Raw genomic sequence first — 15391 nt, 5'->3', positions numbered from 1 at the left:
CGAAATCTGCTTGGTTGTTATGAAGGTTTAGATCTTTATATGAATCACTGCTGATATGGCCTAGGGCTCCCGGTTGGGATTATGTTTGGGTAAAGTGTTGTTGAAGATATCCAGAGGGGCAGGTTCAGCTCCTTTTAATATGTTTCCAATGTTCTGGAGCCAGACTCCTTGAGTTATGAGAACTTCTCTTCACTCACCACCGTAACTCAAACACATGCTTACATAAGAGCCTACCAGCACTAGTCATGACGACGGGAAGTTATGTTGTTTGGGGGAGACATGGCATCAGAGCAGATGGTGCTTTTTCATCTCAGGTGTATGATGAGATCCAGTGAACGCGATGCAGTTTGTTCTGTACCAAATTTGACAGCGTAAACTATCTGTCTGTTGCAGTTTTGTCTCTTTGTTCTTGTTCTAGATTCGCAAAGACATTTCTGTCAAGAAAGATTGAGCAATACACAACGCATGTGTATACACCTCGAATACATGCACATGTATACCCGTATTGCTTGGCCAGCACTTTTTGTTTTGAAACTCGAACACGATTTTGGCCGAAGCTCTTGTTCTGAGCTACTTTGTCAGGAATGTTTCTTCACTGAGGAATCCCCAGCGACAGGGCCTTCATTGCCCTGCATGAAATACTGTTCCATTTATTAATATGAGGAAATCTCTTCAGAAAGGGAGTGCAGCCCTCCAGCATGTGAATAGAGGGGGCCCATGGAACTGCTGTGGTTTGCTGTGGAATGAGCCTGATTTAACACATGAATAACAGAAACTAGAGCTTTGCAAAACAACTGGACAGAGTCTCAGCTTTTGGGGAGGAGGTGTGCACCCCACCATTTTCCTAGCTTCATCTCCATCTTTGGACTGAAAACCTTTTTATGTTATTCTCTTCGAAACTGATGAATGTCATGAAGCTTACGCATTCCTATCTTTAGAAATTCATGGTGATATGATCCTCGAAATTTCCCTCCCATTGGTAACATTTGCAGTATGCTCATAAAATGAGCTCTTCCGTTGGGAGGTTTCTCCCTTTTTGGGGAGCAGAGCTGCAGGTGGGTCTGTATGTGTGTGTGGTGAAGTATTCAAAGTTCAGAGTTTGATGAAGATCAGATGGATTTGTTGATCATAGTTTGAGCGGGTTTGTTGATGTGAGCTTGCCAGCAGGTCACCTGTCTATGCCTGAGGGGGTGCGTGCATGTTCTTTCTCAGTGGGTGAGTCCTTCAAGTGAAGGTCAGTCCACACAAATGCACAGGGCAAAAGGACAACTGATTGGTGGTTGTATAGTTTGACCAATAAGAGCCCTTGCAATCTCGCAATTCTGCAGTTAATTATCTCAATCCCAGCTCTGTTTTATCCTGTTGCAAATCCAGATGTGAACCTCCAATGCTTACCTAAATCGAGTTACTGTAAATCTGCTCTATGACCAGGCAAACAGGCTATGAAAGCGCACAGGCCAAGAGGTTTGTTCACGGCCCCTGACCTGGAACTTGTGAGCTTCTGACTTTGTGCAGGGGCATCAGTAGTCAGGTCTCTGACAAAGTGATTTAGTCACGGCTTGTCTCCAGTAAGGCTTTATCCCACTAACACCGGAAAGGCTTCATATTCAAACATGCCAGAAAGGGAAAGATCCGCTGTAAACCAGGTGTAAAAGCCAACGGTGTTTGGAGTTCGTGCAGATTTAGTTGGCGCCATGTGAGCCTTGCACATAAGGTTCGCTTCATCCTAGGCTTGCTTAAGGTTTTTCAAGAGGGATGCACAATTATATTTGTGAAAGCAAATTTGCATGCCAATACCAGTATCTGATTTCTGAGAACATCTGCTGAAACTTTTTAGTGATTTAGCTTTTTATTTGTGTTTTTCTACATCATTTTATTAGGTACATTTAAAAACCGTTTAAAGCACAGAATTCCATTCAATATTCTGCTTGTGCCGTGGTCTTTTGCCTAGTTATAAACAAGTGAAAAGTAGTTTTAGTCTTTGGGGTGCAATGTTTGACTGAATTTACATCATACAGTCAGAGAGAGATTGTGTGTGCATGTAAATGGCAAGAGTATATCTAATAGCTCATAGTAACAGGTGTTGGCTACCTCTTTGCAAATTCAATTTTTCCCTGGTGAAGAATGTGTCCTTGGTATTACAGAGAGCGATGACGGCTCTGCCTGAGTCACTGAGTTTCTATGGTTAATACTAATGTTTTAGGATATACACATACATACCACAGGCCACAGTCATATCACCTTGCAGCCCAAGACCGATTACTCACTGAAGCTAAGTAGGGCTAAGCCTGGTCAGTACCTGGATGGGAGGGCACATGGGAAAACAAGGTTGCTGTTGGAAGTGGTGTTAGTGATGCCACCAAGGGGCACTCAACCGATGGTCTGTGCGAGTCCCAATGCCCTGTAAGGTGAAGGGGACAGTATACTGTCAGTGAGCGTCTTTCATATGAGTCGTTAAAACGAGGTCCTGAGTCTCTGTGGTCATAAAAAATCCTATTGGCCCTTTTCCATTATAGCCTCCCAATTATCCCCATCTACGGAATTGGCTGTATCACTATCTCTCCACTAGAGCTGAGCCGATGGCAATGCCATCGTCCATTGCTGATGGCCAATACAGATCACAATGCTAAGATGGCATTGCGATCCTCTGCCCGCCCCATTGCAACAGCAACCTGCGCATGACAAATACACACTTAGGCCCTGTTTACACTAATACATCTTAGTTGCAAGTAAAATTGCATTTTAGAACATAAATGATCCACGTCCACTCTGCTGTTTTATCTAGCATTTCTAAAAAGATCTTTGTCCACACTCTGGCATGCACTGCAGCATATGTGCACGTCTTTGCCCCAGGTAGTCAGCGGGTGCTTTGAGCACAAAACCCCGAGAGCAGTGCACGTTGGACAGTTTATCAAGGATGTACCGCTGGATTACATTTCACTATAGTTGTAAAGGTGATATTTAATTAATCTTGTCTCTATCTAACGACTCTTCGGTCTTTTGAATCTATCAGGAAACGTGTCACCGCGTCAGTACACTCATCACTTTTTTAATTGTCGACGCCATTTTAATGACACAGATCACTCTGCCTATTCATGCCAGAGTCCTGCAGAAAAAGTGGTTGACAGGTGGTAATTTGCGTGTAACTTATCTTTATTTATTTATGATTTGGTTACATGTGAAACCAGTTAGTTAAAACAGTAGGCTACAAATAATTAATTTGTAATGAATAAGACTAAGACCCCGTGGATTTCACCCTCCATTCCCTACCATTCCAAGCTTTTCACTCATCATTGCACACGTACTGCTGATGATGTGATAATAAAAGTGATTAGATTTGATTAATTAATTATTTTAAAATTATTTATTTACCGTCACCTACAACAACGCCATTGTCCATCGCAATAGTTCATGTTAGACATTTTACGATGCCAAATTGACATTGCCCAACCATACTCTCCACTCGACTAATAGCTGGTGTGTGGTGAGCGCACGGGCGTCATTGTCCTGGGGCTGCCATCGCATAATCTAACAGGATGCTGCACACTGGTGGTAGTGAGGAGAGACCCCTCCCCATGATTTTGAAGCACTTTGGGTGTATGGCCATACACAGTGAATACACACTTTACATTACACAGTTAATCCCGAAGTTCTGACTTGAATGCATTTAAACTGATGTTTGTGTTGTTGTATTACTGCTTTCAAAATAGGCATTATTCTTTCTTGAAAAGCAATTAAAAAAGTTTTATTCTCATTCATGTTGATGAATCTTACGTACCAACGAAAGCGAACCCTCCTGACCTTTCTCTTGTGCCTAGTGTTTTTGGCCACTGCGCAGAGTGCAGATGCTACAAATCTGCTGCATCAGCTTTCGTCAGACATACCAGCACTCTTTTTCAATCTGTATCATCTTATTTGAAGTATTTTTCATGAACGTCACTGGCAGCCCATTCTGTCTTTTGTAAATGTTACATTGCTTTTTTAGGTCTGGATATGTTTCACTGAGAAACAATAGACAAATATGGCCTGGTGCTCCAAGTTTGTTCTTTCTCTTCGAAGCAGCAGGATTGTGTAATTTTGTAGCTATGAAATCCCACACAGGGAAATCTTAATCAACATTCTTGGCATAATAGGAAAGCTTTGGCTCAAAGGATGTTTTGTTTGATTATTTAATTTATTTTTTTCCCCCTTTCATTGCACTCTCAAAGGGAAGTGAAAAATTCCAACAGCTTTGTTGGCCCCTTCCTGCTGGCTGTCAGTTAAGCTTAGTGTTTTCCTAGATGTGACACTGATGCCATATATTTCAGTTTAAACGTGGAATCGGAGGCCAAGCCTGATGAAGTGCTCCCATTAGGGTGGTCTTTCTTCACAACAGGGAGGTTTGGGCCTGAGCCAATCAGGTGATGAGACGGGACGGCTTCCAGAAACACAGCCAAAACAAGAGCAAAATATAGTGTGTTTCTTTTGTGTCAGGCGGGATGTGAGCGCAGCGCTGGAAGTGATTTAGCATCTCAGCCTTCGCTTTTCACACCTGTGCCAGTGGCTTGCTCTCTATTTATTCTGGGCGTCTTTAAGTTTCCCGAGGTCAGAGGTCAACGATTTGGGTGGAAACATAAATTAGAAGCTGGAGGGGAGAACTCACTTTGACAGGGACATTTTTGGATGTTTAGCTGCTGTTGTTGTTTAAGTGAAGGTCAAGGTTTTGTTGGCGTCATGCTGTTATTTTAGATTACTAAAGGAATATTTCAGCATAAAGGATCATTTTATCATCATTTACTCATGCTCATGATGTTGTGACTTGAAGTTTTCTTTCTTTTTTTTATCTTTCTTTCCTGTGAGAGTTACAATAAGATGTTTTACATTTGTCCCTGTTGTCTATTATGTGGGGTCCAATGTTGTGTCTGTATTACTCAAACAATAAATTCTAACTCCAGAGAAACTGAGATTTTCTATGTTTAAGTGTTTAAAGGTCAAGTAAAGTAAAATAACATTTTTTTAGATGTTAGTATCAGTCTGTTAATCTTCAAGGATATCTTTAAGCTGGTGTGGTACAAAATTTGCGTTTAGAAGATATAAAACTGATATAAACATGTAAGGCTTGTAGTTTGTCACTTGCTCTTAAAAGGACCAACTAGGGCTGGACGATATTGCAAAAGAATAATCATGATATCATGTTTTATATTATTCGATATTAATGACTATTGAATGTTTTTAAACAATCCATTTAGGAATATTAGGATTTTATAATTAGCTAACCACTTTATTTTAATTTACCAACATTACTTGGGCAAATAGTTTTAATAGTCAAAAACAAAAATATTTTAACTAAATATCTGATTTCTTTATAACAAAATAAACATAAGTGTTAAAGAGACTTAAACTTGATAAATAAAATGTTTCGAAGTGTGTTCAATGGTAAAGGTAGATCAACATCTGTAAGGTGTAAATAATAATGATAATACAGTAAACCTTAAACTCTGTAAATAAAACAGATTATGATAATCAAAAGGAAATAACCATCATTATTCAAATACATAATGCAATAGAGGTGTGAACCTATACTGGTCTCACGGTTTGTTTCGGTTACGATTATCATGCCATCGATTCAATTCGATATCTCGGTGCATTAACGATGCTTTCCATACACAGTGTTGTTTTTGGCGGATGGCTATAACAAAGCTGTCTGTTAAAACACACACACACACACACACAAACGGAGACACTGCACCACACAGTCTCTCATTCACACACATATACAAACATAGACAGCACCAAACAAACGCGCACACACACACACAGCTATATTGTGAGACCGCCCACTCCTGTTAAAATTACACCAGGGTTACCGACTGCTCCCGCACGTGAGTAGGCCCTTAGGTAATTAGTCTACCGTTATTACTGAAATGTGTTTATTGCATACAAATTGGGAAGCAGATTTGTACTTGCATGGATCGCGGTGCACTGGCAGCAATGGAAAAGATCAGGTTTTTTTTAAAACTATGTGTACCTGGAAAATGTTTTGCGCCTCCATTGGAGATGCCAAACTGACACCCTAAACTTATTGGCATTCAAGGAGAAGAAGAAGCTCTGAGAAGCTACTCTATGTCCCGCCCTCTCTTCATTTTTCAGTTGAGATTACGTCAATCATCGAATACAAAAATGCACATTTCAAAGCACTTCACAAGACCTTTAATAATTTGATATGAATATACAGTACGTTTTGGCAAATTATTTGATGGTCTATGAATTTGTCAGGATTCTGCCACCTCGGCCTTGTTAATACTTTTTTGGTGGCAGCGTCCAGACAATAGTCCTGTCTTGTCTTGTATGTTGTGCTCGGCTTGAGTTTTTCTCAGGTCAAGCACTTATTTTGTTCTTGTCTGCCTTCATCCTTGTCACGCTCGGGCCGTGTGTTTAGCATGTGATTCATGTTTACATGCACTGCCAGCTGTAGTGTTGTGTTTCATGTGAACACATGGTTAATGGGTTCTCTCATTGGCTGCGTGTTCTAGTCCTGTTTTACGTGAGCACATGGCTTGTGTTGTTTTTTTGTGTCATGTGCAGTGCTCTTCTGTCGATGTCTAGTCCCACCCTCCTTATTAACCCATTAATAGTTTTTCGGTTCACCTGTTTGTTTGCTAATTTTTTTCTCTTTATAGTCTCCTCTTGTCTGCTGTTCTGACCCAATTCGTATGATGTCATTATCCAGTTGTGTCTTGTCCTGTTCTGTCCAGCCCTGGGGACTCATGTATTAACATTGTGTGTACAAAAACTTTGTGTACGCCAGGTTTCACACTCATGTTTGGATTTACTAACAATGAAATTAACGTGAAAACGTGCGTTGGTCCATGTCAACTTCATGTGTGTGTTTGTTTTATTTCCATTGGCGACTCCTAGAGGCAATTGTGTTAAATTGTACACTCCAAAGTAATTTTGAGACATGCAATGGCAGCTGTATGAGACAGGATCATCCGCATGTCTAGCAGGTATATAAGGTTTCCATACCATACAGTTGACCAGCCAAACATTAAAGCGCAACTTGCAACGATAGCTGGTTTTTCAATGTAATCGGAGCGATCGACTGCACGCACATTGCTATAAGGGCGCCATCTGAAGATGAATTTGCATAGGCTACGTGAATCAGAAACATTTACATTGAATAAATGTGCAAATAATCTGTGCTCAAATGCGCTTAACATAATACACACACTTATCAATGATTCCTACTTGTCTTACTCGTGATGAAGAGTAGGCAAAATCTGATATGTAGCGGGGGAAAGAAGAATGAGTTCATCAGACGCTGGATTCGAACCGGGTTCATGAATGATAGTGTCAAAACATGTTGCCATGTGCTTTACAACCTACACCACATGCACTGCTGATGTCCAACGAGGTGTGCCACTTCATGTGTGCGCTGTTCAGCCCCCGCTGCATTAACCGCATCAGCTAAACTCTCCCACTTTATTTTTTCTTTTGTTATTAATTCCGATGGACAAACTTGCAAATAACACAGTTTTTCTCCGATCTACCTCCGATAGGAGCACCTCCAATTCCCATTCTGTTTAACGTTTCTTTTTTTGCTTGCTTTTGCCATTGCTTTTTCATTTGGTTTTGCCAACGTAGAGTTATTACCATATTTATTAGGGGGAAGAGGCAGGGAGGGTTTTGCGCTCGTGCACATGCGCTCAGTTTTACGTTTTTTTGGATTTACAAAAAGAACATGCGTGGGATTCCGCGTACGCAGTAAAAAATACAGATGTATGAAACTCTGCGTACGCAGAATCCCACGCATGTTCTCTTTGTACATCCAAAATTACGTGAAAATGAGCACATGTGCACGTTTACAGCTTTGTGCGCGTACGCAATGTTTTAATATGATTTCAAGTCTTCGTACATAATGCCCCTGATCTCTTCCAGCCTGCCCCGTCAAGTTTGTTTATTTGTTTTTTTGTTGTTTTCCTCCTCTGAGATGTATTTGTTACCTTTTACTTTATTTTTATAATAAAAACCCAAATTATTTACAGCACATGAGTCCTCGTTCCCTTTTCCTTCCTGAAACAGTGACAGAATTCATCAAACGTCTATATTTTTTTACCTACAAGCAATTATATTTGGTCACACTTTACAATAAGATTTCAATAAATTTTAGTAAATGCATCTACCTTATCATATAATGTAAAAGTATTTTATGATCGCTGTAAATTTAAAGTGATTAAGTAAATAAATACCTAAATTCATGTTGTTTTTATTAGACGCTTTTTTTATTATGAATTCCTTACAAACTGAAATTTGCTAAACAAAACTGCTTTTTAAATTAGGAGTCACTTGGTAATAAGATATGTTGAAGTACAGAATCACACCTGTAGTCATGCAGTAATAGCTCAATAAAAAGACTTGCATCATGTTACCTAGTTCAGTGTAATGCAGTGACATTTTTAAGTGTTGTTTTATATATAAGCATATCCAAATCCCATTTGGAGCCATCGTATAAAGCACCTGGCTGTTTTAAATCACGATAAAGATGGCTGTAGATCTTTCCTGAAGGCTTCAAGCATGGAAATAGCTCTTGTTGAAATATTTGTGTTTGTTTGCTTTCTATTGTTGCCTTGGAAATTCTGAAAACACAGAGCTGCAAATAATCAGAAGAAACATCTTTTAATATCTCATACGACACTGGGATCAATCCTCTGACATTTCTGTCTCTGAGCTTGTCATGTTTGCTGTAAATAAATAAAGATTTTTTTTTCCCTAAAACTTTCCTCCTCATCATCTACCATAGTGAACACTGATTACTGGAGTGCAAGCATTCCTGCCTCCCCTCCTATTTCTGTCCTGTTGAAAAGGACTGGCGCTTGTACTACAAGTTTGTCCTCATATTCCCCTGGCTGATACATTGGAATTTCTTGGCTGATGCTGCATAATTTCTATCTTCAGTAGAATAAAGATCTTGTTGTTTTTATTTGGAACTCATTTGCAGACTGGATATTTACGGATACAATTTATTGTGCGTTCATATTGGTCAAGAGGGAACATTTATTCCAGAATGACCACCCAGCCAAATGTTTGTTAAAAATATGTTGTTTTATTTTTATAGTCCTGAAAGTGGATTTTAATGTAGTGCTGGTTTGTCTGCAGGGATCTAGACTTTTTTTTTAAAGTGTCATGCTGTTAATATTTTTAATTAGCCAGTCATTGTGAAGGTATATTCATACAAAGGAGGATAATCATAATGATAGATGGGTATGTTTCTGATTTTCTTGTTAAATCTGAATCATTGAGATCAAATCTCAACCATATCCATAACATCATAGTGAAACATTAGACTGCTAGAATCACTTTCAGAATGATTTTTCAGTTGACGAGCCATAAAAAACAGTCAGTCAGAATCCATCCTGCTACAAAGAGCTTGAGAATTTAAAGCAACAATTTATAACATACAGCACAGTGGGGTGAGCTGATGTGAACAGTTATTTTGTGGTGTGAGCAACATACTCATATTGATATCGGTATCTTGATCTTGTAAGTAGCAAGTGTCCAGTGAATTTGATTAAAAAAAGGGGGTCTGATTGGATGCGCCACCTTTTATGTCAACAAGTCTATTTCCAATTTGTCAACTTGAATTTAATGGGGTTGTATCAGACAATTTTTTTGTCTGAAAATTTAGTTATTCACATTCTCAGTTTTATCAGACTTGTTACTTATTTACATCGTAAAATTAGATACATTTTCAAACTTTTACTTTGATCCTCAAAAAAATGATATGCTATATTAAATACAAAAACTTAAAATCCCAATATCTCAAAATCAATCAGAATGCAAATAAAAACAAATAGACTAATATAAATATGGAATAGTAGTGTCTGTGAAATCACCTGTGGGTTTGTGGAGCACATTTTAGAACTTCATTGTGGGCAGAGCCGGCTGTCGTCATCTTGTCCTAACGTCACCACTCACAGCACTTTCATGATATCAATAATGGGCCCATGGGTGCAGCTATACGCATAGGTCCTAAACTCAGTTTCTAGAGAGTGGCAGCTTTGCACAGTTTTGCTCCAACCCTAATCAAACACAGCTGATCCAACTAATCAAGGTGTTAAAGACTACTAGAGGCTATTAAGCAGGTGTGAGTTGGAGGTGGTTGGAGCTAAACTGTGCAGAGCTGTGACCCTCTAGGAATGGAGTTTGAGACCACTGAGCTAGAGATTTCTGGTTGCGTTTTTTTTCTATTGTTTTTTATATGGATGAAATGCTGTTTAATATGTGGGTGTTTGTTTAGTGTATGGGTGATATTAAACACTTTGCTTTTGTATTCTGGGCACAAGTGCTTGGCTGCCAACATATGATAATGTGTTTGCTGAGTTTGGTCTTGTAAAATCACTGATTTAATGTATTAAGCCACTTTAAGTGTTATAATGGTTTTACTGAGGAAAACACTTAACGAGAAATTGCATCCAACATAGTCTGTTAGTAAATGCTGGGCTGTTCACGCAAGCATTACGTTATATGAAAACATTTCAGACTGTGTAATTCTGTAGTGTAGTAGTTTTCATTTATTCATTTTCTTTTTGGCTTAGTCTCTTTATTAATCAGGGGTCACCACAGCAGAATAAACTGGCAACTTATGATTTATGCAACGGATGCCCTTCCAGCCGCAACCTATCACTGGGAAGCATCCACACACTCATTCACACACACTCATACACTATGGTCAGTTTTAGCCTACCCAATTCACTTGTACCGCATGTCTTTGGACTTTGGGGGTAACCGGAGCACCCGGTGGAAACCAGATAATCAAATCCCAAGCTAGGTGAATGAATAGGAAAATGAATAAAATAAAAAACTAAAAAAGATTTATATACAGTATATATATTTTTTTTTGAGCGAGGTGCTAATGGTCTAATCTGATTCAATGATTTATGCTAAACTAAGCTAAAAGTGCTCCCGTCAGACCGGGAGATCAGCTGAATGGATTCAAAAATGATAAAAACTCAACTATTTGTTTATTTTTTTTGAGCGAGATGTTAATGTTCTAATTTGATTAAATGATCTATGCTAAGCTAAGCTTAGCTAAATGTGCTCCCGCCAGAATGGGAGATCACTGAATGGATTCAAAAATGATAAAAACTCAACCATATGTTTTTTTGGAGCGAGATGCTAATGGTCTAATCTGATCCAATGATCTATGCTAAGCTAAGCTAAGCTCAAGGTACTCCCTCCAGAACGGGAGATCGGCTGAATGGTTTCAAAAATGATAGAAATTATTTACCTTGGTTTAAGTTTTAGGTGACTTGTCAAATTAGACTTTTTTCAAAAAAGTGGAGTGTTTCTTTTATACAATATATATGGGTGGGTTATAAAATCCAACAACATTCATGAAGGGCAAAATTAGCAATATAAACAAGTTTTTTTTTTTTTTTGCCAGGCTGCAAGTTGGGCAGTTTGAAGTCTATTGGTTTTGCTCCTTTTTGGAGCAAGTTTCTAGTGGCCAGTCATTGAATTGCACTTTGTCAATTTTTATATTAATTTCAATAGCAAGACCTCGAGGTTTCTGCTAGATTAAACTTCAAGGTGGTGATTTTGCATTGTTTTGTATATGCTGTTTTTTCCCGCTCTTTTTTCACTGCAGGTTAGTAGTGCATTAAGTCTGCACCTAATCAAACCTAATTTCTTTCTTCATCTCCTTGTTTCACACACAGATAAAGAAATACTTTGAGCTGGAGCCTCTGGCACGAGGAAAGAGCTGGATCCTGGAGGGAAGCACGGTAGACAACATGACCGCGGTGAAGGAGAGCTTTGCTCAACTCATTCATCTGCTCGAGGAGAAGGACCAGGAGACAGGCAGGATATGACCTGGGAAAAATACTACAATCCCTTTCAGACACTACCACTCACCTACTCACCACAGGCCAGCACATCCCGGTTTCACATGGCCGTCGCCATTACTTTAACTCTGTTACTGTGGTGAAACCAATCGAGCCATGGAGAAAACAAAATCATGTGACTTTCATAAAAAAATCCTCACGGAAGGATTCATATCTGCAGAAAAAAGAAGGTACCTCAGCCCTGAAGTTTGATACCTTCTTTCAAACCTCACTTATTAACCCAGAACAAGCGTTCGACACACAGTTACCAGTCAAATGGTTGTATCTGTCCTTTTTAACACAGATCTAGTTGCACATCGCTACTAAATAGATGATGTAATCATGCGCTTGGTCACGTAGGGCAACTGGAAGTCATGTAGTGAGTAGTTTGTTTTCTTAGCGTGCGGTTGTGTTTGTGTGAATGCGAGTTTGCGAGAGAGACATGCCTGTTTGTACTTTTAAAGCCTTAAAGTGAGTGCTAATGTATTTTTAAAACAAACGTCTCAATGTGTTCTCACGACATTAAACAGTCTTTAGATGTATTTCCAATAGGCCGTCTTGAATATCTGTGGCTGTGAAGTGAAAAGTGGAGTCGTAAAAGTAAAAATTTTGTCACGTAATATCTCTGAACTGCATGGAGCCGCACTCGATTGAAAGCTTTGAACGCTTGTTTTGTTGGATTCGGGATCAATGAGGAAGGGAGATGTTTTGATAACTTGGTTTAGTATTATTTTAAAGCTTATCTAGCTTTTTTATTTCGGATGGTAATGGTTGACAAAGCCCTACTGAAAAATATGACACCCGGTTTGACTTTGTCTTTTCACCAAAGACACTAAAATCACATTCAACCCTTCTAGATGAATCGTGACAGAGCCTTCGATTCTTTTTTTGTATGCATGATGTACTCGCCATGTGCTTGTTTGAATGAGTTTTTTGTATTTCTGCTGGCCCTGAATGTAAAACTCTCCTTTTGCATATACGCACCCCTCCTCAAGTCTCAAAATCCCATTTAGGCGAGTTTGCAGACATGTAAATGGAGGATGAAGCTTAAGCGAGAGTCCAGTTAACCAAATCATTCATGTGCCACATCACTTCCAAACGCAAATATCCTTTGAAAACCACCTCAAATGCATAATCATCGTCGAACTCGGGCAACATCTTGTGTTTTATTTATATCTACTACGATTTTATACCCTCCGAACCGATTCAGCTGCCTTTTTGTAATTTAGGTATTTGTACATTTGTTACAGATTAGTCTCTGGGAAAGACATGGAAAGAAAGAAATAGAAGTCTAGGTGGACTTTTAGCAGTTTACCATGGTGGCGTTGAGTCGTTCACATGTTTGTCAGTGTTTATGTGTGTTTATGCATAATTTCCACTGAGCAACATGGAAAATAAAGGCTGGAAAAGGAGAAATGTGTTGGGGTTTCGTCATTTTGCTCACTTTTGTACTCATGAATACGGTTATTGGGTTCATTATTAATGTATGGTTTATAGAATTATATTATATTCAAAGTAATTTTGGCAGTTTGTTTTGTGCACAAAAGTGTACACTACCTGATCAAGGTCTTGTTGTTGATCCCAGTTCTAAGAGCAGCAAATGAAACTTGACTTCAAGTTAATCATTTGGAAAAGTGACAGAAGGATTTTTCTGATGAATCATCTGGTGAACTGCATAGAACTGCTAGAAGACCTATTGGAGCCTGCATAGGCTCAAAATTCTCTCAGAAATCAGTCAAGTTTGGTGATAGAAAAATCATGACTTGGGGTTACATTCAGTATGGAGGCTTGCAAGAGATCTGCAGAGTGGATGGCAACATCAACAGCCTGAGGTATCAAGACATTTGTGCTGCCCATTACATTACAAACCACAGGAGAAGGCATATTCTTCAGCAGGATAGCCCTCTTTCTCATACTTCAACCTTCACATCAAAGATCCTGTAAGCAAAGACGGTCAAGGTGGTCCAGGATTGGCCAGCCCAGTCACCAGGCATGAACATGATTGAGCATATCTGGGGTACGATGGAGGAGGCATTGAAGATGACTCCAAAGAATCTTGATGAGTCCTGCATGAATGCTTTCCTTGCCATTCCAGAAGACTTTATTAAGTTATTTGAGTCATTGCAGAGATGTATGGATGCAGTTCTCCAAGCTCATGGGAGTCATACACAATATTAACTTTTTTTTCCACTGCACCATTACTCTATATTCATTACTGTACATTATTTCTGTTAGGTGACAATATTTTTGTCTAAGCGAAGTCAGACCTTACTGTCCTAATTAAATGATTAAAAATCAAGGCATGATCATATTGTATTTTGGTAAAATAAGCATAATCTCTTTGCCTTTCATATAAGCCACTTCTGATACCAAATGATCATCTAGAAGTCAAGTTGTTATTTGTTGTTCCTAATTACTTTTTTTTATCTGACAAGACTTTTGCCAGGTAGTGTATTTGTGTTGTGAAGGCCTCGTGCACTGTAAAAAATGTCTATGATTTTAACAGTAAAAGTCTACAAAGAAAACCTGTTAAATGATTAACAGCTAATTTCTGGACAAAATATGGCAAAAGAACTAGCAGATCTAACCTTTGTTTTCAAGAAATTAGGCAAAGTGTCTAATTTTTTTTTGTTTAGCCCACTAGACAATGAGATTGACCACAAATTAGTGAATTCAGACACTGATGAACACCAACTGCTAACAAGCACAATCACTGAAGGAAAGAACGAGAAAGAAAAGTATAAAGACATCCTTTCACCTAACCAACTGAATGAAAACAGAGGATTAAACAGCTCCATTAAATAACAGCATTACCAGCTTCACTGATTACAGTTTGACTTTTTAAAAATCTTTGATAATTAACAGAGGTTTATATTTTCTATTGAAAATGTTTTATTGGACCTCACCATCATGGAGATCAGAGGCTGCTTTAGTTGAGCTCTTGACCTTTTTCTCCTCTATTCTGATGTTTCTCTGGCTGATATAAGTTTGTTTCTAAAACTCATCAGTTATAGCAAGAAAGTCAAAGAGAAATTAAACAGTGTTACAGCTTCTCATGGAGGCTCACCAAACAATTAACAAGGAATTAATAAGAATTAATAATTTAATTAGTTTCATGCACAAAACCTGGAGATCTCCAGCAAAACATTTAAGACACACAGACATCAAGAATCAGGATATGAACTTCAACCATGGTTGCTAAAAAATGCAAAATTCATTCATGCTGCAATGCATGCTGGGTGCAAGCATTGCAGCATGAATATATATTGCAGCTTAATGTTTATACAGTCTCTTTTCCATTATTTATGTTGTTTTTGGGAGGTGATATTTCAAGAGATTGTTTTGTATTGTTCTGGGTTGATTTTTATTTTTTGTTTGTCACCATTGTTGAGATTTAATTGTTGATGTCTCTGTGTTTTCAAGTTCTGCCATAGATCAAACATTCTCATTGGGAATGGTGTATTTAGACCTTTTAAACAGCCTTTCTCTGCTCAATCTCCAGTGGTTTCTTTCATGTGTGTTTTTAATTT

At 38.7% G+C, this 15391-nt stretch overlaps 2 protein-coding genes across 7 annotated transcripts in view; both read left to right on the top strand.

The window, feature by feature from the left end:
* The window catches only part of arl15b (ARF like GTPase 15b), an 80101-nt gene extending 66824 nt beyond the window's left edge, over window positions 1–13277 (top strand). For all 6 annotated transcript variants that reach the window (XM_087270162.1, XM_087270161.1, XM_087270166.1 and 3 more), the window contains one exon: window positions 11697–13277. In XM_087270162.1, coding sequence (XP_087126288.1) covers window positions 11697–11849 — 153 coding nt within the window. In that variant the 3' untranslated portion in view covers window positions 11850–13277. The remainder of the gene's footprint in view (window positions 1–11696) is intronic.
* The window catches only part of tctn1 (tectonic family member 1), an 845382-nt gene that overhangs the window by 208324 nt on the left and 621667 nt on the right, over window positions 1–15391 (top strand). The gene's annotated exons all lie outside the window — the stretch shown is intronic.

Source organism: Danio rerio, chromosome 10 (genome assembly GCF_052040795.2).
Source record: "Danio rerio strain M-AB ecotype USA chromosome 10, GRCz13ab, whole genome shotgun sequence".
Taxonomy (NCBI): domain Eukaryota; kingdom Metazoa; phylum Chordata; class Actinopteri; order Cypriniformes; family Danionidae; genus Danio; species Danio rerio.
This window is presented reverse-complemented; position numbering and strand designations above follow the sequence as displayed.